This window comes from Nyctibius grandis, chromosome 13, assembly GCF_013368605.1.
Source record: "Nyctibius grandis isolate bNycGra1 chromosome 13, bNycGra1.pri, whole genome shotgun sequence".
Lineage (NCBI taxonomy): Eukaryota > Metazoa > Chordata > Aves > Nyctibiiformes > Nyctibiidae > Nyctibius > Nyctibius grandis.
In genome coordinates this window covers 6,855,809-6,875,459 of record NC_090670.1, presented here as the reverse complement: position 1 = coordinate 6,875,459, position 19,651 = coordinate 6,855,809, and the positions used below count along the sequence as shown (strand labels likewise).

Sequence of the window (19,651 nt, the reverse complement as noted above, 5' to 3'; positions counted from 1 at the left end):
TATGACCCATCGTCCTCCCTCTGATGGTTACCAAACTGCTGGTGATTAAGAAGATGAACAAATTTACCCAGAATACTTGATACCCACAGGAGTGCCCCAACACAAGGTTTTGTGCACCACAGGGACAGATTTCTGAACTGCCCTGAACATCCCATTCATATCCCAACTTTATTCTCACCCACATCTCCCATAAATACCCAGTACCCTTAAGCTGGGTCACCACTGCCTGGAGTGTAGCAGGGGAAGATTCATAAATATTGATGCAGGAAAAAGAAATTTTTATGGAGGAGGTGGGTCCTGCCTATGATGCCCCAGGAGATGCAGTGCCATCAAGCACTTTGGGGTGTCAAACCATAACTTAAAGGCTGAATTTTACCCCAGCTCACAGGCCCTGTCTGTGCCAGTCAAGGCCCCCTATCCTCCATTTCAGCCATAAACATCACAAAAAGTCAAGAGCCTTCTTTGGCCTCATCACCACTCATACTCACTCCACAAGCTGCTCCTCCTGATGAGGCTGTGAGAAAAGGTGCTCTACACATGCCAGGAAAGCACAAACACCCTCACCTCTAAAATCCAAAGTCCAGCACCAGCCAGCAGGACTTGTGTTTTGAAACAATATATTTTCAAGAGAGACATGGTTTTCTGATTCAGAAGAGCCTTTTAATGATGGACTGTATGGATCATAGCTATTTCCATTTGGTGCTTTTTAAAGAGCACAAAAAACAATTCTTGACAAGTTATGGTTTTTAAATAACTTAGGGTAAGGAAAAAAAATAATCACAACCAATTTGTCTATTTGCAAGGAAAAGCCTCCCACTAAGCACCTCCTTCATAAAGGAGAGAAAAATACAGAGAAATTCTGTTCTACCCACTAAAACTCAGGTTTTACCACAGAGGCCAAGAGCAGACAGCAAGAGCTGAGCTCAGTAAGTCACTAACTGATTATCTTCCCTAGAGAATAATGTAGCTTTCATATCAAGAACACAGTTATAGGTCTCTGCAAGAAATTGTTCAGAAATACAATTAGCAGATAATGTAACTGAACAAATATGTCTCATGGAAACAAAGAACATAAAACTTCAAATTAACCAGTGCCTGAATTCCCTTTGTTATTGATCACATCTCATACAAGCTTAAACCACCGCAGTTCAACAAACCCAGCCTCGAACTACAGGGACATCCAAGTCATCAAACATGGAGCAGCCGAAGTTTGCACGCAACTGGACCTTAGGGACAGAAAGACAAAGCTGCTTACATATTCTTAATTCAGTATTTGCTATGAAAGATGTTGTTGTTGTATTGATATTCAAACAATTCTCACTGATATTCAAGTTATTTACAATGTATTATAACAGCCCAACCAAGAGAACAGTGAACTGCAGCTGGGGTGGCAGGAGGTGGTAACACACCAAAGAAAGCCTATATGGACAATTAGAGAAGGGTAACTGTCCTTTCACTGCATAGATATCTATGCATAAGGAGTCTAAGCTCTTTAAGCTGCGTGCCTGAAGGTACACCCCATGAAAATGCCTTCAGGCACCAAACCTGTACGCATGCATAATTTATTTTTTGCATGAGTGAGTAGTTTCAACACCTCTGGTGCTTGCCAAAGAATCAAAGCATTAAAAATTAAAGCAAACTGACTACTCTCATTCCACAGCAAAACAGCACAAACCACAAACACATGTCATCACTCATCTCTGCGGTTAGAGGCACTGAATAATCCTCCATTGGTTCTAAAAGCAAGGACCAGCAGTCCAAGGAGAAAAATATCAGAGGCAGTAAAATTGAAACAAAAGTAAAAACTTGGCATTTAAATGCCTCCAATCTCATATGAAAAACTACTTCTTACAGTAATCAATAGGTGTCATGTCCCCTCAAACTGGCAATTTTCTGCATGACCAAACAGGAATATTGTTGCCCACTAGAAACCAAATACCACCAGTGCATCAGCATTTCAGGGTGAGCCTCACACGGAAACATTTACCTCTCTATGCTGAAAGTTTTTGAGGTTTTTAAAATCACAGATGGATTAATAAAATTGACCAAGGATGAAGAGGGACTAAAATAGCTCTTTTTTTTTTTTTTCTAAAGCCAATGGCAAAAATCAAACCAATTAAAAACGTGATCTGAGTCAGTTTTAGTCAATTGTTAGCACCTCGGGCAAAATACTGTTAGAGCAGAGTTGCAGTCGGTTTCCAATTTAGTTGTCAGTATGATGAGGGAAGGGGCTGGAAGAGATGAAGAAAGGCATTAATAGCAACAGAAGAAAAGACAAGAGAGCTTGGTCCACACAACAGGCACAGGCTTTGCATGAACTTCCCATGCCTACCTGACAGCAAGCCTGGCCCAGAGCAAGAATAAAGCCAGGAGGGAAAGAGGAAAACTTAAAGGGAAGCCAAGAGATAAATGGGCAGAAACACACAATCAATAAAGATTTTTTTTAAAAAGCAGTTTAAGCCAAACGTTCTTGGGAGAAATGTTTTCAATGAGCATGTGACACAAGCACCTTGCACAGAGCACTACAGATGTTTCGTGGAAAGCAAGTCCTCTCACCTAACCAAGCAGGGCAGGCATGTGGGGAACATAAACACCAAATCAAACAAATATCCCACTAAATTGGTAAGTGCCACATCAAGCCGTGGGATGATTCTACCAAGGACACTCTATGTATCTGTATGCCATCTGCATTACAGAATCGCCTCAGTTGGCTTCACCCAGGACAATAAAATGTAGTCAATGTGACAACAGCAATATTTGCAAGGGGCTGGAGGAGAGAATGGAATAACTACATCAATACGAAGAAATTAATTTTGCCCAAGGCAGTATGCTTATTTTACAAGATACCTTGCAACAAGAGCAGTGTGCCAGTCACGTCAACAGCACGGATACATCAGCCGCAGGGCACTTAGCCAACCAGGCTGGACCACCAAGTAATACAGACAGAAAAAACATACAGCATGATGCTGTTCTGAACACCCCTGATAGGACCAGTCCAAATCAAAAAAAAAAAACCCAAATGATCAAACAACAACAACAACAACATCCCCACAGGACAGAAGCTAAAAATAAGATTTGGCAATACTGCTTTTCATCAGCTCTTCCTCTGGGCCTGAAAGAGAAGAGCTTGCAGCAAGCAATACCTACTATCACTTTGGATTCAGGATCACAAACAACTCAACTCATCAATTCCCAATAGTTCGCATGCAGCTTGAGCAAAGATATTATTTATCTGGGAAGGAAGAGCAAGGGCGAGAAACTATTACAACTCTAAAAAATATCATGGAGTGACGAACTGGAAGCTGGGTCCTTAACAGAAGCTGATTTTCCTGCCTCTTCTCACACACATGTGCTTGCTCTGGCAGTACAAGCAGCCGTTCCCCTGCCCAACAGCAGACGTGCCATGGGAGCTCTGTGTTAAGACCACTCAATATCAATTGTAGGCATCAATTGTAAGACCAATTGCCTGTTTTGGGGATAAGGGAGGAACTTTTTTTTGCAGGAAAGACTGGCAAGGTGCCCACTCCCTTTTTGCTCTACCTTCCAGTGCTTTAGGCTGATGAAAAGTAGGTCTTTATCATTTACAAGTCCCTTACAAGAGCACAGGAAGGATTTAGATGTTTGTCATCCCATCTCAACTTGTGGATAGCATCTCACAGAGGCACAGAAACTGAAAAAGGGACCAGTTTCCAGAGGCAGCCAAGGCGCAGGAAATGATTAGTGAACCATATCAGCCCACTGAAAGAGGTGGGCAACCATGAGCCTTTGCAATTTGAGGTTCCCTTCGCATGTATCCATAACCTCTCTTCCAGATGAAGGGAAAGTTATCAAGACTTGATCCATTTCCTATAGGACAGGCTGAAAGACAGACTAACCTGAGTACAAGCAAAGAGGAGTGTTTAGTACCACAGTACCCAGTGAAAAGCCTCTTATTACAGGAGATGGAAACTTAACTACCATTCCTCCACATCAAAAGAAAGCTCATGAAGACTTCTACTTTAAAATCTTCCCCACGCCTTTCGCATACGCCTGCATGTCCTGATCAATTAGCTTACGTCAAAGCCTTGTTACACACACACAGAGTTTTAATTGATTTACTCAAGTCAGTGAGCAAGGAATAATTACATCTTGGAAAATAAAGCTGGGCAGACTAGGGCAGCCCGCTTCATTGCTATGAGACTTAAAAGTTCAAAATAAAGCAGATCTGGTTTCATCCCACAGTTCGACTGTAAGCTTCAAACTGCCTTGTGCTCCGAAACGCTGTGTTAGCTGGGCCTGATCATCAGCTAACTCACTGATTTTTCGTATCAGTGCAGCCAGGGTATTAAGCCTACAAGCACAGTCGTGTTCCATATAAAGATATTGTTTATCTGAAAAGAAACTTACACTAATCAAAGTAGTATTAGCTTGGATTTATACAGCATGAGCTGTTGTCTCTACATGGTAAGCCAGAGAGACATCCTATAGCATATTGCAAATCTGAATGCTGATTAGAAAACGTACATAAAACATTGCCTACTTTGTGCTGCTATTAGACAGACAGGGTCAAAAATTGATGCCACCACCTTTTAAAGACTCTTTACTCCCACAATATGTATCAAGGTATTAACCATCCTTCAAGACCTTTGAGTCAATCTTTATGCTTGTGGATAAAGGTAAAGCATAAATAAGGGAGAGAGAAAGATGAAGAGAATAAAGGAGATTGAATTACACGCTTTTGATACCATAATTCCCAAAGCCAAATTTTGAAGCACAAACTACCATAAGACAATGGAGCTGGAGAAGCCGCAGCTGCCTCCAAGGCCATCCAGCATAGTACACTGTAATATTTCATGCCACGACGTTTCAGTTGCAACATCTTCCAGGCAATCTTTGAAGATGCAAACTAAACCCAGGATTCTGATACCTTTTATTCAACAGGGTTTTCTGCTGATTTGTAAGATCGGATTTCAGGAGCCAAATTTATTTGTCTTATATACTCAGTCTCTATTAAAATCACTGGAACTATCATGGCAATTCATCCTACACACACAAATCCCACATCGCAGAATCAAGCCTCAATACAAAATGTACAGCTTATTCTAGCCATCTTCAGGCTTCTTTTAAAACACAACATTGACTCAACACAAAAGTACTACTTTTTCTAAAGAAAAAAATTAAAAAGAGACCAAATAATAATGTGTCACCCAAATAAACACAGATGAGCTATCAAAGTCTCTTACCTGTGGAGTTATTCAAACATGTCTCATGCACAGTGATAGTTTAAAATATTTAAAGCATAATAAAAACAGTAATCAGAGACCCTACCAAGGAGGCCCAAGCGCTTTAAGAAAAGACATATAAAAGAATAGGGTGTTTCACATTAAGTGTAATAATTTGCTGATGAATTAACAGCAACAATTTTAACAACTTCATGAAAGAGCAATGCATTATCTTCTCCTCTTAGTGACAGAGGTACTGCCGTGACAAACAGCTCATTCATACACGTTTGAATGAGAGGGATGAAAGTGTTGATTTCTTTTATAAGCCTTTTGTCACTCACTCAGTCTTCCTCATACACAGTCAATTGCTCCTTCTGAAATACATTTAGTGTAAGAATTTGTGATAACATGAACATGACATGACAGGAATACGTGACGTTCACTGATACAAGGCCCAAACCAGAGCGCTAAGAGTTTTTTGGATAAATGAGAAGTAGAGATGCTTGGCACCTTGCAGGACAGGCTGTCAAGGTTTTTTTTTGCAGTGTTTTAGGTTGTCAAACCTGTGTGCTTTCACTACAGCCTGGTATTTCTGCTAAGAGTTTCAAAGACAAGGCTGTTGGGGATTCTTTGCTTTCAATGCTACTACAGAAGTTAACCCTGTTTATGCCATTAGGAAATACAAGTGCCTAAATTTTCTTTCAAGCTGCTCAGTGAAAGCAAGATTTGGTCTCCAAATCCCTAATAATTATATCTAATAATTATTCAGGTAAGTCTGGTAGAAATGCACACTTTGAATTCGATGGAAATTTGTGTGTGGACCAGGCTACACATTACCTATAACACACCAGTCCACATATTAATCCTCTCTGTGACAGAGTTCCCATTCTTTTAAAAAAAAAAAAATAAAAAATCAAGGAGTAATTCCAGACTTTACTTTTGGCGGGTCAGAAGGCTCACTGACACTGGTGCAACACGTGGGCTTTCACAAGACTGGTTATTAGGGTACTATTTGTCTCAACCTGGTGCAAGTCCAGGACAGATTTTTTTTTTTTTTAAATGGTAAATGGAGAGCCGGACTCTGGGAAACTCAAGCATAAAAGGAAGACGATTTGAAGGCTTTGTTTAAACAAACAATTTCATTCTTGCATGTTTCAAACAATACACATGGGGACAGATTTTAACAAGTAACACAAAGATACGCCCCGTTTAGTACATTGAAGAGGTGAAAAATCAGACTAGATGACAGTTTTTTTAGATCCTTGAGCTCCGACTGACCAGACTACTACAAATCACAGAGTTGGGTCTCCCTTCTTCTGTTTTCAATGTAGCTATTTAACATTTTTTTTTTTCAAATTGTAAGCCCAGTTCTGTCTCTCTTGATCAGAAGTTCAGCCTCTCCTGCCACTTTACAATTTGTGTGCTTTTCTGACAATCTGCAAAACACCCAACTGGTGTAAAAGCTACTTGGGCAATGAACTCAGCAAGTTTACCTGGTACACAAAGGTATCTCTCTTTATAGGCTCAGGATTTGCAACAGCTTCGGTGGCTCATGCTCATGGTTTTGCCAGCTCCTGCCAACAGTGATGATAAACCTGTATCTTTGGTCCTCTTATGAAAAGCCCTGGAGCTGCAGCAAATTCATAACCTCCTTTTCCTCCTTGTGCCTCTCCATCTCCGTGTCGTTGCCAACTTCATCTCTCCCTTGACCCTGGCTCCACTGAAACCCTTTCCACTGATCACTTCCTGCCTCAGCTACCCCCATCACTTCTTTTACGGTCTTCATAAATCCCCACTCTGTAGTGAGAAAACACATAGCCAGGCTGTTATTACACTCCTGAAACAGTGATAAATTACACCCATAATATCCCCTCTGCCATTACATTTTTCAGCTTCCTCGTGCTCTCCAGGCCTTTTTCAAAGCTAATTTTCTATCGTTCGAAGTTTCACAGGATTTGCTTTCTCCCACCACTCCATCACACTTTCTCCCCCTTGCATTCTCATCCCAGCATCTCTTATTCCTTCCACAAATCGCAAAGCGATTGAAAGTTCATCCTTCACCATACAATGTGCAGTGAAATAAAAACAAGACACTTCTAGTCCAAAACGCACATACACAAAACCTCCCTGCCTCACTACAAAGCTTCCTGCCGTCCTCCACACCACTGACTTGAAATTGTGCTTAGTTCACATTTATTTTTTTAACCTGTTATATTCCAAAATCTATCCCTAACATTGACCAGAAAAATTGGCTAGGCACTTCTGAACATTCTCAGAAGTCTTGCAAAAACATCCCAGTTTTCACTGGAGGGTTTGTCAGATCATGGGTGGAACAAGGACGCAGATGGAAAACCTAACAGGTCTTGTTCCTTAAAATAATTCTGGTATGCCTCTTTTTCCTGAGTAGCTTCAAAGAAGTTTTGCTTATGCCCCAGTGGGGGAACAAATACAAATGTTTAAACCCTGAAAGTTGCCATGAAACAGAACTGACAATTTTCACAGCTCTGCATAATCCTGCTCTCCTCTACATTCACTGCTGCCACTTAAATTAAGTGTCCTAAACAAGAACATCTACTGTTCTCGAATGCACCACTAGGAAAAAGTACAATTTTACCTTCCCCCTGTCTTCCATGCTGTTTTCTGCTTGTGTATGAGTTACTGCATGAATATCCACAAAGCTTTCACTCCTTTCCATTGCCTACTACTTGCATACCCTATATGAAAAGACTTTTATATCCGTTTGTTACTCCCGACATGCCAGAAATCATGTGATAGAAATTCCTCCCAAAGACACAATTATAAAAAACAAAACTTGAAAACTGGTTTCTGCACTAGTATTTTGAAAGAAAAAAAAACAACCCCAAAACAAACAAACAAAGAAAAAAAAAAACCCCAAACCCTCTTTCCAGCCAAAGAAACCAAAGATGCAGCTTCCCAGTGGCCAAGTAACACAAGCTTGTTAGCTCAACAGGCCAGATACCAACCACACTCCAACATCAAAATAGATTTATTGCTTTATCAGCCTCCCTGGCCAGGAAGTATCCTGACACTGGAGTGGATCTGAAACAGGTCACACTTCATCCCAGAAATCTTTTCTCAGCTCCTGGGACTGGCGTCATCCCATTAGGTGATCAAGAGACTTGCTATTTGATCCCTTTTGACTTATTTCGCTTTTACCACCTTTTATTGACTTCCACCAAAATAAATAAATAAATAAAATAACATCCTTTCTTCAGAAAGCAAACACGGGGCAGAGGGGGAAGAAGGGAAAAGAAGAGCAGCAAATGAAAGTCCTTCCAGTTCTCCTCACCCAGTCACTTGAAAACAGTTAGCTATTTTTGGCAGGCTCTGAACATTCAGTCACTGGTATGCAAGATGAGAAGCAAACGTAAAGTAGAGCACATGACAAACCTGCACTGATTGTACATCAGTATGGTTGCAGAGATCTTTCTCCTATTAACAGTCAGAAGAAATATTACTTTAACATCTGCATCGGGGTAGGAGGGAGCACCTGCTCTACACGATGGTCTCAAACAATTACAAATTACGATTTCCCCAGGAAATTCTCCTGTAATTCCCACCAATACTACAGCTCCCCAAAATACCACCACATCTTTATTTCACTAGAAAAGAGACTTTCACGGTTCATGTATTCCAGCTCTGCACCCCATAAGAAGTGACAATGGCTTGCAGAGGCAATTGACCCCATCACAGATTCTTACTCTCTTGCAACGCTCAGAGGAACAAAGTATAAGAGACAGCATTTTGGAGCACTGTGTATAATTACAATTAAAAAATTTAACATTTTCAAGGCAGCACTGTAGCACAGCTTGGGCAGATTGAGATACAAGAACAACATAGGAAATTTTTATGTCTATTGAATATAAAAGATAGCTGTACAGAAATTCACAGCAGATGTAAAATCCAAAGAAAAAAATATTTCTACATAAGCAATTTGACAGCACATTGACAATGTGTGGATGTAAATCCAGTGTAAGCTACTCGAACAAACATTGTAGCCAGTACCAGTGAACTACATAGAGATGCAAGAAAAAAAAAAAACAGGTGCCTACTACCTTCTTAGATATTGATAACTCCTGACAAAACAAAATCAGAAGAAAGCTCTCTCTCCACTTGTGTGTCTGCTGGGCAGGTAAGAGGGTGTCTGAAGCCGGGTGCGAGCAGATGATGTGCTGCAGAACACTTGGAGCCCCTTCTGCAGTGCTCCCTTCTCCTTCCAGCTGTCTTCCCTGTCCCTCTCCTGTTAAGCTTTCCGTTCTGGTTCTTTCATACTTTCTTTCCATTGTATCTTTCTTAATTTATGCAAAAAAAAAAAAACGCCCTGTGCTTTTTCCCTCCATTTAACGAAAAGCAGAAAGACTTCTAAAATTTGAGGAAAAAGTCACCTCCAACAGAAGAGGAACTCTGATGATTCAATACACAAAATGAACAGAAAAAAAAAACCAAAACAAAACAAACAAAACCAGAAAAGTGCTAACTACCACTGGATTTGCAAATACAGGCTATGCGGGGTGGGGGCAGGGGAAACTTCAGAACTCTTAAACTTCTGTAATTAAACCAATTGTGTGAATAAAACCTGTATGAACCTCCAGGAACTGGAGAGCTCCCAGCCGTCATCTCCCTCTTCTGCCTGAGGAGCTGCTGTCCCGGGTAAAACCACTGACACAACGGGAACAGCCTTCTTGTTCCAGGAGAAAGAGGGAATTTTCTGTTTAATTCCTTTCACTTGGCCCATTCTAATGACAAGTGCAATTATTTGCAATTAATTTATAAGTTGCCTTCATCATTAGAAGTTGAGGCTGAGCCATAAAGCCCTCTTCTGTCACCAAGTCATCGTGCAAGTGTGTCAGTGCCCAGGTGCCATCAGCATGGGTCTCTGTGAGGTGAGGCCAGGGCTGCCCCGAGCCAGTCACAGCCAATTCCAGACAGTTCCACAATGGCCCCACCAGCAAAGGAGGAGGGGAGGAGGTGCTGCAGGTCCCGGAGCAGGGATTCCCCTGCAGCCCATGGGGACACCACAGGGTAGTAGGTGGAAGACCCCAGGCCGGAGCAGGTGAATATTTCCAGAGGGAAGCACAGCCCATGGAGAGCCCACGCTGGAGCAGGTTTATCCTGAAGGACTGCAGCTCATGGGAAGGACCCACAGTGGGGCATGGGGAAAAGTGTGAGGAGGAAGGAGCGGCAGAGGGGAACTCCTATGGACTGACCACAACCCCCATTCCCCATCCCTGCTGCATCGCTGGGGCAGGGGGAGGAGGTACAGGAGCTGGGAATGAAGGAGTGAAGTTGAGCCTGGGGAAAAGGAAGGGGAGTGGTGTTTCAGTTTTTGTCTTTATTTCTCACCATCCAACTCTATTTTAATCGGCAATAAATTAGTTTGTCCCAAGTCGAGGTTCCTTTGCCCATAAGTGATCTCCCCTGTCTTTATCATCTTGACCCACAAGCTTTTCCATCTCATTTTCTCCCTGTCCCGTTGAGGAGGGTGAGTGAGAGAGGGGCTGGGTGGGGGTCTGGCAACTGGCCAAGGTCAGCCCACCACATGAGTATCTTCCCTCTTGGCACAGTACATTTTAAGGGGACGGAGGAGAAAGAAGATTAGAAAAATAATCACATGGGTACTACACCACTACTGCTGATGAAATCCCACACCTGCATTGCCAATCTCAGTTGTTAAGGCTTACATGAACAGGGAGACAGAAGCCCACCAGAGCGGTACAGCAACGCTATTGGATTCCCTGTGCTGGCATCCAAGAGCGATGCACACAGGTGAAGCAGTCACTTTACAAAAGCCAGCAAATGCCCGTGGACCACTCAGCTCAGATGAGGATTACATGGTGCTTGTTTGATCTGATCCCACTAAGACAAAAGAAATTTGTCCTAAATCAAGTAGTAACTAAAAGCACACGTATCAAAAATAGAAAGTACTGGTTGAACAATTTATACTTAAAGCAACCAACAGAGCCTTATATCAATGATGTCAAGCCTCAGCTGAAAAGTATCTAGAGATTATTTGGGCCACAGAACAGAGCAATCTCTATAAATACACCTTCGTTTCAGCGACAATCACAACCACAGCATCAAAGGTAACGAACCACCACTAGTTCGGGTTTAGTCGGTCCTGAACAGTGTGCATCTGATGTAACCCAGACCTATGGCAATTCAAATGCGATTTCAGGAATATCTCTTCTTCCCTCTTGATTTCAGTCCCTCTGCTCCCTCCCACCTGAGAGTGATGCTCTAATTATTCAAACAACGTAAGCAGCATTCAATCCATGCCAGCCCTTTCTTCCTTTAGCACTGACCTTGCCTTATACATCACTCTCACAAAACTAATTAAGTGGAGAACAGTCTCACTTTACACTCTCTTCATGAAAAAAACTGAATTGTTACCTGCCTGAGGGTGCAATTCAAATTATTTTCGCCTTCGTTTCTCTCAGCAAAACAATACAAATATTGAGCAAGAAGCCAAACCAGACAATTCAAGGAAACCTTTTACCCAAGTTACCACACAAAAAAAATAAAAGGGTTATTGTATATAACGTACTCCTTAAGTTGCTTTATTTTGTTTTTTAACATATGTCTTTTCATGTAAGCTTGGCCAAGACATGTTTTGGGAACGTGGGAAATTTTGTTAGGCTAACAGACATAGCTGAGGAAAGAAAAACAATGTTTGGAACACACAGACCCTAGAGCTAGGCTCAACTAAAAGGGATCCAAGTGGCTAGGAAAGCTTCAGTCCCACAAAATAGATGTGAAACCACCAAATCCATAAAAGAATCCACAACCAAATCATACAAAACCCACGCACCTCTAACCTCTGGGTAATCAACAGAGCAATTCATCTCCAATATACATTAACTCACAAACACAAAGACCTTGGTCTGAAAGTACTTAGCTGTAGGTCAGTTAGGATGGGAAGCTTGTCCTCCCAGACTTACAAACATTTTGTTTGTACACAGGATTGACCACACATCTAGATTCAGAGGATTGCATAAAAGCACAGATTCACTGTGTGCAGGGAGGAGACTGAGGAACAGGATTTGCCACGTCTTCACTCCTGAGGAAGGGGTTCATATGACACTGGAGCCATCTCTTTTCCTAAACACACTATAGCAATAACACACAATGAGGAACAGAGGAAGAAAATTAACACTCATTTGACCCAAGACTACACTGCAGCACAAAATTCCCAACGCGTAGGGGTAAGACCAATGCCTTGCAGGAAATCACAGTAAATGGCACAGATACATTTAATGATAAGTCACCAGCATGTTGCGGGTGGCCACAGACCAGAGATGCCAGAAGCCTGAGCCATACCAATTCTTATGCATCTGCTGTGGATGCTGGTGCTCACCCCTTCGCAGCCCCCTGCAATGCTCTGTGGGGCTACTCATCCCCCAGGCTTCATCTGCCTGGGAGTTTTGACTTTGAAGATGAGATATGGCATCTGCCAAGAAGCAACTATTATTAAGTTCTCCTCTAGAAGTAAAAAAGATGACTATCTTTTACTACCTTCCGTACAACACGAGTTCTTTGCCATGGACAGCAGCCATATGAGAACCGACAGTATCACAAACCCCAGAGTTTGGAGCTTGTCCCTGAAAATACTGCCTTAACGTGGATTTCTGCAGCTAACACTGAAAACCATTCCAGAGCATCGGCACGAATGTGCTGGCATCTTGATCTCAAAGGCCACTTCCATTTTTTAATTGCTGGTGCTTTACCAACAGATGTCAGAGACCACCGCCTTGGGGTTTAGAGGGAAGGATGTTTCTTTCATAAATGTACCTTTTATAAAGAGTTACTGTAGTTTGTGGAACCAAAACCAGTCACAGATAATGAGTCATAACAGGAGGTAGTTACTGTAAATATTCCAAGCATGGGCACACTAACAACCACCCACTAATCAGAAGCAACACCACAGGCAGACACAGAGAACTCCCACTGGTGTCAATGGGAATTTTGAATGGATCAGGACCTCAGCCAAGAGCTGAGTATCTATTGTAACCTGCAGCATTAACATCCAGGATGGGGTGGGTCGTGCTTCAGATTTTGGCTGTTGCTTTCCAGTGGGCGATGCAGGCATCTATTCAAAGTGGATCTGCAATCTCAGATTTCAGGCAGGAGGCACAGAGATTGCTAATGTGAGCAAAATAAAACCATTGAGTTTAACTACTCATTCTTTAGCGCCATTAAACGTTTATGACACAAACACAAGTTCCGATGAGTAAGTGTCGATAGCACCAATTGACCACAATAAGATCCAGTCTACGGCTGGCAAACACCTGCCTGACCAGAGACTCAAGTTCATATGTCAAACTGCAGCTGCTGGTGAAGTTTGCTGGGGCTTTTTGTCTGGGATGCAAAACAACTGGCACCCAAACTGCTGATAAAAAGACAAAGAAATGCCCTGCCTCCCACCTGAGCTGGCCAGGCAGCAGATAAGGGTGCTAGCACTGGGCTCCCTTCCCCCTTCTCACACAGGTCTGCACTTGCTGCTAATTTTGATTCAGTGGACTCAGACCAAGATGTGGTCAGCTCTCATGTTGCCTCTGCGCTGCTCTTCTTCAGCCCCTGAAGTAAGTTACTTTCTCATGATTCAGTATTATAGAAATATAACTGTTGAGATCAGCTTTATTTTTGTCAGCTTTTCTACAGACCTTTCAATCATAAGCTGCATTATACTATATTCCCATAAAGCCAGGAAAAGCAGTAATAGATACCTCAAAATTCTGACTCCTATTTTTCCTGCCAAGTGCTTTCTTTAAGTGCTTTGTTTTCTGCTGTCACTAAATCAGAATAGTACCTGTACTTCCAAAGCCTTCACCCTTACTGTCACTATTTTGATACACTCTTCTCAGATTACAAGCTATCAGCTTCAAAAATACTCCTCCTATTTTGCTTTCTGGAGAAGAAAATACACTCTGCATTTTCTCACTGCTTATGGCTGAGGTTATCAGACTTCTGGGCAAAGCTATCAAGAGTCTCTTGCAGTGAGAGCACGGTGACAGGAAAAGAACCCCCCCTGCATCTGCCTCGATGGGGAAGGCAACAGTACAACATCCAACTGGTAGAAGGAAAAACAAACACAGATGAATCCATTCCTCAGATTTAGTTTCAGATTCTTTACTCCGTCTCTTGACTTTCATTGGAGGAGCCACACAAATTGCAAAGCAGCCTCTGGAAAGATTCTGGCTGTAATACCAGACAGCACGAGCTCTTTGAGGCCCAGATCCAAAGCACAAGGATTTCAGCAGGTCTCAGTTCGCTTTCTGATGCCCTATATTCTCCTACTGCCCCACACCTCTCCCCTAAATAAAAGGTTAATATTTCATTCAAAATAGGTTGTGTTGATGCAGCCCGAAGGCTCACTGGGGACACTGGATATGCTGTTCTCAAAGTGCAAAGCAAAAGCTTTTTGAGGGAGAATTGGGGAGCGTCACCTGTCCTGTCACACACATGGCTCTCCACACACCAGCTACGTGGCAGGAAAAGAACCCGACTGGTGGGAACTGCATTGCTGCCAGTGGGAACGTACCTTGGGGTATTTCTTGAGCATATAACGAACTTCCATTGAAGAAGAGCCGTTACCAACCATCAGACTGCCACTGCAGGATGCTGAACTGTTGTTACCCAGGTCCTCCTACTCCTGCTAACCCCAGAGAGAGTGCAAAGTGAGAAAAGACACAGGAACCTGCCCCATGCTTGAAACCACCAACACAGCTGGGACAAGGCTGCTCTCATCTCAAGTCAATGCCATAATCTTATACATATACATCCACAGTTAATGCAGCATTTTGCAGTAAGTAAAGGTGCACATCCCTGCCTTCATTATGCTAATCCATAAGCTTTATTTAGATTGGGATAGTTAATTCTCAAACATCCACAGCCAGTTTTAAAAGAAGCTAAATTCTGAGCAAAACAGTCATCACTGGGTTTTCTAGGGAGGACTTGAAGCATGCAGTTACTTTCCTCTTTGGCTTAAGAAAAGATGTGAAAAAAATCTACTTCTTTAAAAATAGATTTTGGTACTTACGTTACACCTGTGCAACTCCACTGATACCACGACAGGCTTTACAAGAGAGGGTAATTTAACTGAAAATACCCATTGCAAGACAGTAACTACTTGCGCTGGATTGTGCTGACTCCTACCCAAATCCACGGCCTTTCAAGGTTCTGTATAAATCAGGCTTTTCTACAAAGACCCACCCCAAAAGCTGGTTGTAGAAAGTGACATTCAACAACTTACACAAAGCAGCTCCTTATATTAGGGCTGAATATGGCCCTCTCCAAGGTCTGTAGAGAGCTACAGCAAAGTCTCATCTCATGCACGACGCTGTGATGCATAAGAAAACTTCAGGAGCAAGAAAGGCTGATGCTATTCTCACTAACAAAGTACTCCACATTTATTATGCATATATAGCCCTGGGACACCTGCATTTATGGCAGGTATTAAAATTACATCGTATATCTTACAGAGTGTGGGGTACATGAACATATCACCACAATAAGCTACTCTCATAGGAAACCTGATGACACTGCTCTTTGAAAGAGTGGTTAACTAACTCAAAAACTTACAGGCTTCTGTCAGGACCGAAGTGTACCCAGTGCCACAGCAGAGCTGCAGAAATATGCAGGAAATGGTATCGCATCCTTTCCAGACAAATTACTGTTTCATTGTAAAAAGAAAAACAAACAAACAAACAAACCACAAAACCACGACACCAACCTGTTTTTACTACGGCTAGATCCAAATTAAACATTCCCATTAAGAGCAATATTACTCGCAATCACCAAAAGAAAATTCAGGTAGTTCAGAGGAAAATACATTTCCTATTTTAGTCTATAACAAGAGGCTGAAGAAGGCCATACAGACTAAACATTAACTGGTAAACACTACCTCCTTACCACTGTACTCGGACCCTTTTTAAAGCACATTTCACAGCTTGTAACCATCACCGACTTTTTTACAGCAGCACCAAACCACCTCATACATGTACCAGCATCTAAAACTGTCTCTTTGTGATAGTGGAGAAAGTTTTATACTAGCTCCACGAGAGTACCAGCGTCTCACGGAAGCAGAGAGTATCAGCATCAACTGTTTTTTCTTGGGATTCTCAGAATATAACCTTCTGGTACTGTTACCACAGGAATCAAAGCCTTGCGTGTCTAAGTCATTACTGACTCATTAACAGCAGATAGAAATGCCTTTGCCCCAGTGTTTTGAAATACAGGTATGTCCCCAAACCTACACACAAGTAATTTCAAACATGAAGTTAAACATGTCATTGAGACTTGTAATCATAGCACAAAATGGAATATCTAAGTTTGATTTAAAAAACAAGCTTTCACAAAAGTATGGCACAAGTATGGCAAATTCTTTTTGTGTACGATTATAACACTGTTCTAAATCATGCAAAATAATTCCTCAGAAAGGCAGGAATCTTTTGTTCTGCATTGCTTAATAAATTATTTAAAGAGCGTTTCCATGAATAAGGCCACCATAAAAAAAAATACTCCACATCAAAGAAAATTATTTAGAAAATGTAAGGTTTTGCAGTGCATCTGAAAGGTGAACTTTGTTTTGCTGTTGTGAAAAATAAAAAAAAAAATCTGATGAAAATGCTAAGGTTTTGAACATAACATTGTTAGAACCAGAAAAACAGAGTTGGGGGGGGGAAAAAAAAAGAACATTAAAAAAAACAAACAAAAAGGTTTCAAAAATCAAGTGTTAAACACAAACTTTCAAAATCAAGAAACCAAAAAAGTTTTGAAAAAAGAACAGAAAGGACGAATTGTTTTGATTTGGCCTCTCAGGCTGCTAAAAAAGTAAATGACAGGAAAGTGCCCATTACGTTTTCTAAAACTAGTAAATACGGAGCAGTTTCTTCCTCTTTCAGGGAGGCCAAGAGCAGACCCTTCACCTGGGTACCCCACCAGCACCAGCCCACCGCACAGGTGCACGTTTGAGAAGCTACACAGGATTTATCTACAAACACACACGAAAAACTACTTACTGGAGAGATGCCCAGGGCACACACACACCAGCTACTTATCGAATGTACTCCTACAACCCTGAGCGTAGGTAACACCGCAGAGCCGGCTGCGGAGCCCGGCACAGAGCAGGGCAGAACCACCTGTGCGTGCACCCCGCATGCACCCCGCAGCGGGGCACCCCCGGAGAGGGGCACCCTGCGCCCCCGGGCATGCACCCCCGGAGCAGGGCTCCGTACCCCCCCCAGGCATGCACCCCGCTCCCTTCATGCCCCCAGCTGCCCCGCCGGTCCCGGGGGCAAGCCGGGTTGGGGTAGCCCCCCCGTGCCCAGCCCCACCTGGGGGTCTGCATGCACCCACCCCCTTGCCCCCCGGCACCGGCGGTGCCCCGGCTCCGCGTCTCCATGGCGATGGCTCCCCGCTCCTCCGCCGGGGCCGGGGCCGCCCGCAGCGCCGAGCACCCGCCCGGCCCGCCGCACCGGAGCCGGCCCCCCACGGCGGCGGGGGGGCACTTACTTTCCCCAGTGCCGCATTGAGCCAGTCCCCCCCCACCGTGCCGGTGCAGCGCCCCGTACTCCCGGCACCGATTCCCCCACCCGTGCCCGGGGCAGGGGGTCCCCTGAGCTACAGACTTTCACCGGAGCGGTGCCCCCCCCCGCCCCACGCCTGCACCATCCCGGTACGGTCGGGCTGGGGAACACGCTGTTTACCGGAGCGGCGGCGCCTGCCTTACCCTTGGAAGCATCTTTCTCTTCTTTGGGCTTGATCACCTTCCCGCTCATAGACCCCAGCTTGCGTGGGAAAATCCCCCGGGAGCGTCGCGGATTCCAGCTGGACCCAAAAAAACCTCGGGCGGCGGGGGGGCAACGTGCGTGCGTGTGGGGGATCCTCTACGCCGAAAAGGCAGAAATAACCCCCAACAGAAGAGGGGGGGCGGCGGTGTGTGGAAAAAATTCCGGTGCCGGCGAGCTGCCCGCTCCCCGGCGCGGTGCCTCGGAGCCCGGCGGCGCCGGCGCGGTGCCTGCGGGAGCGGAGCGGGGCGGTGAGCGGGGGGCTCCGGCAGCCGCAGCACCGAGCCCCTGCGCCGCTCGCCGTGCCGGAGACAAAAGCGATTTTCCTTGTGTGTGTCTGCCTGGCCCCGGCCCCCTCCTTCCCCCCGCCTCCCCGGCTCTGCCTCCCCTCCCCAGGGCCAGGGAAGCGCAGCCGGTGCTGGAAGTCCCACCGACTGGGGGGGCGGGGGTTTGGTTGTTTGCTTGGGTGTGTAGGTTTGTGGTTTTGTTTTTCTTCTCTTTTCGCATCCTCCCCTAATAATAATGGGATGGAGCAGCAGAGCTGCAGCCGCGGATGGGAGGAGGAGGACGCGAGTCCCCGGCACTGCAGAAGAGGCGGCAGGTTTACGCTCGCCAGCACCAAGGAGGGCTGGAGCTAGAGCTGCCCCCTCCAGCCCCCCCGGGGCCGCGCATCCCCTTCCCCATTACCCACAGCCCGGGCCCCCATGAAACGGTACCAAGGCGGGGCAGCGCACATCCCCGCTGCCCTCCAGCCCCGGGACGGTGCCCCAGCGCCGGGCTCGGAGTAGCACAGACCCGGCCTGCCCTCCCCTTGGGGAGCCGCTCCCACCCTCCCCGTCCCACAAAGGGGGGGCTGCCCCGGCATCGCCTGGACCCGAGCTCGGCAGCCTGTTGCTGCCGTCACGGGAGTGTGAAGAGCCGGGGGACACTGGGGGGGACCTGGAGGGAGAAGGAGGGCATCGGGCTCCCTTTAACACCCAGAGCCTGCGCCATCCCGCTCCCAGCCCTGCCGCTCTGCCCCGGGGTATGGGACGGCGCTCACCGCCCTCCCTCCCTTCCCCCTCGAGGAGGAGTAAGGGACTCCCTCCCCCAAGAGCAGCCAAAGCTCCTTTTGTTTGTGCGACAAAACAGCTCCCCCCGTCCCGCCCCGTCCTCTTCGGCTGGGGAAAAACTTCCTACGAGCGGGGGAGGGAGCGCGGTCCACGGCCCCCCATCCGCTGCCCCCCGCAGGCAGGGAGGGGGGCCGGGGGAAACCCGATGCAGCCGGTGCCCCTTGGCGCCCGGCCGCTCGGCAGCGCCGAAAATAAAAGTGCCGGGAAGCGCCTAGGGGAGCCCCTCGGTGCAGCAGCCGGACTCCCCCAGCTTTCCCCCCCACCCCCCAAAGTGGCTTGTTTGGAGAGGGGAACACGATGGGCTTCTCCAAGATCACCAGGGAACAAGGCAAGGCTGGGCATCCCCTTGGGAGGAGGCAATATGCTCAGGGCACGGCCCTCCCCGTAGCTTCGGGGCTCTCCTCCGCTTATCCTGCCCCCGCGGCAGGTAAGGCAACGCGCCCGCCCAGGCAGCGCCTCACCGGGGTACCGGGGGTCTCCGGCCCGGCCCGAGAGGCAGCAGCGCCGGGGCTGCGCGGCCGCTATTTTTAGC

General features: G+C 45.3%; 1 protein-coding gene across 5 annotated transcripts in view; it reads right to left on the bottom strand.

Annotated features, from left to right (window-relative positions):
• The window catches only part of FGF13 (fibroblast growth factor 13), a 258,524-nt gene extending 240,228 nt beyond the window's left edge, over nucleotides 1–18,296 (bottom strand). Inside the window, exons 1-2 of one of the 5 annotated variants that reach the window (XM_068411868.1) lie at nucleotides 17,950–17,968; nucleotides 14,761–14,871 (exon numbers count right to left, since the gene is read on the bottom strand). Coding sequence is in view for 2 of the 5 variants with exons in the window: in XM_068411864.1 (XP_068267965.1) it covers nucleotides 17,950–17,998 (49 nt within the window). In the remaining 3 variants the exon portion in view is untranslated. Of the gene's footprint in view, nucleotides 1–14,760; nucleotides 14,875–17,576; nucleotides 17,673–17,949 lie in introns of those variants that run through there. The other 4 variants (XM_068411867.1, XM_068411869.1, XM_068411864.1 and 1 more) reach the window with 4 other exon arrangements.
• Between the last annotated feature and the right edge of the window lie 1,355 nt (nucleotides 18,297–19,651).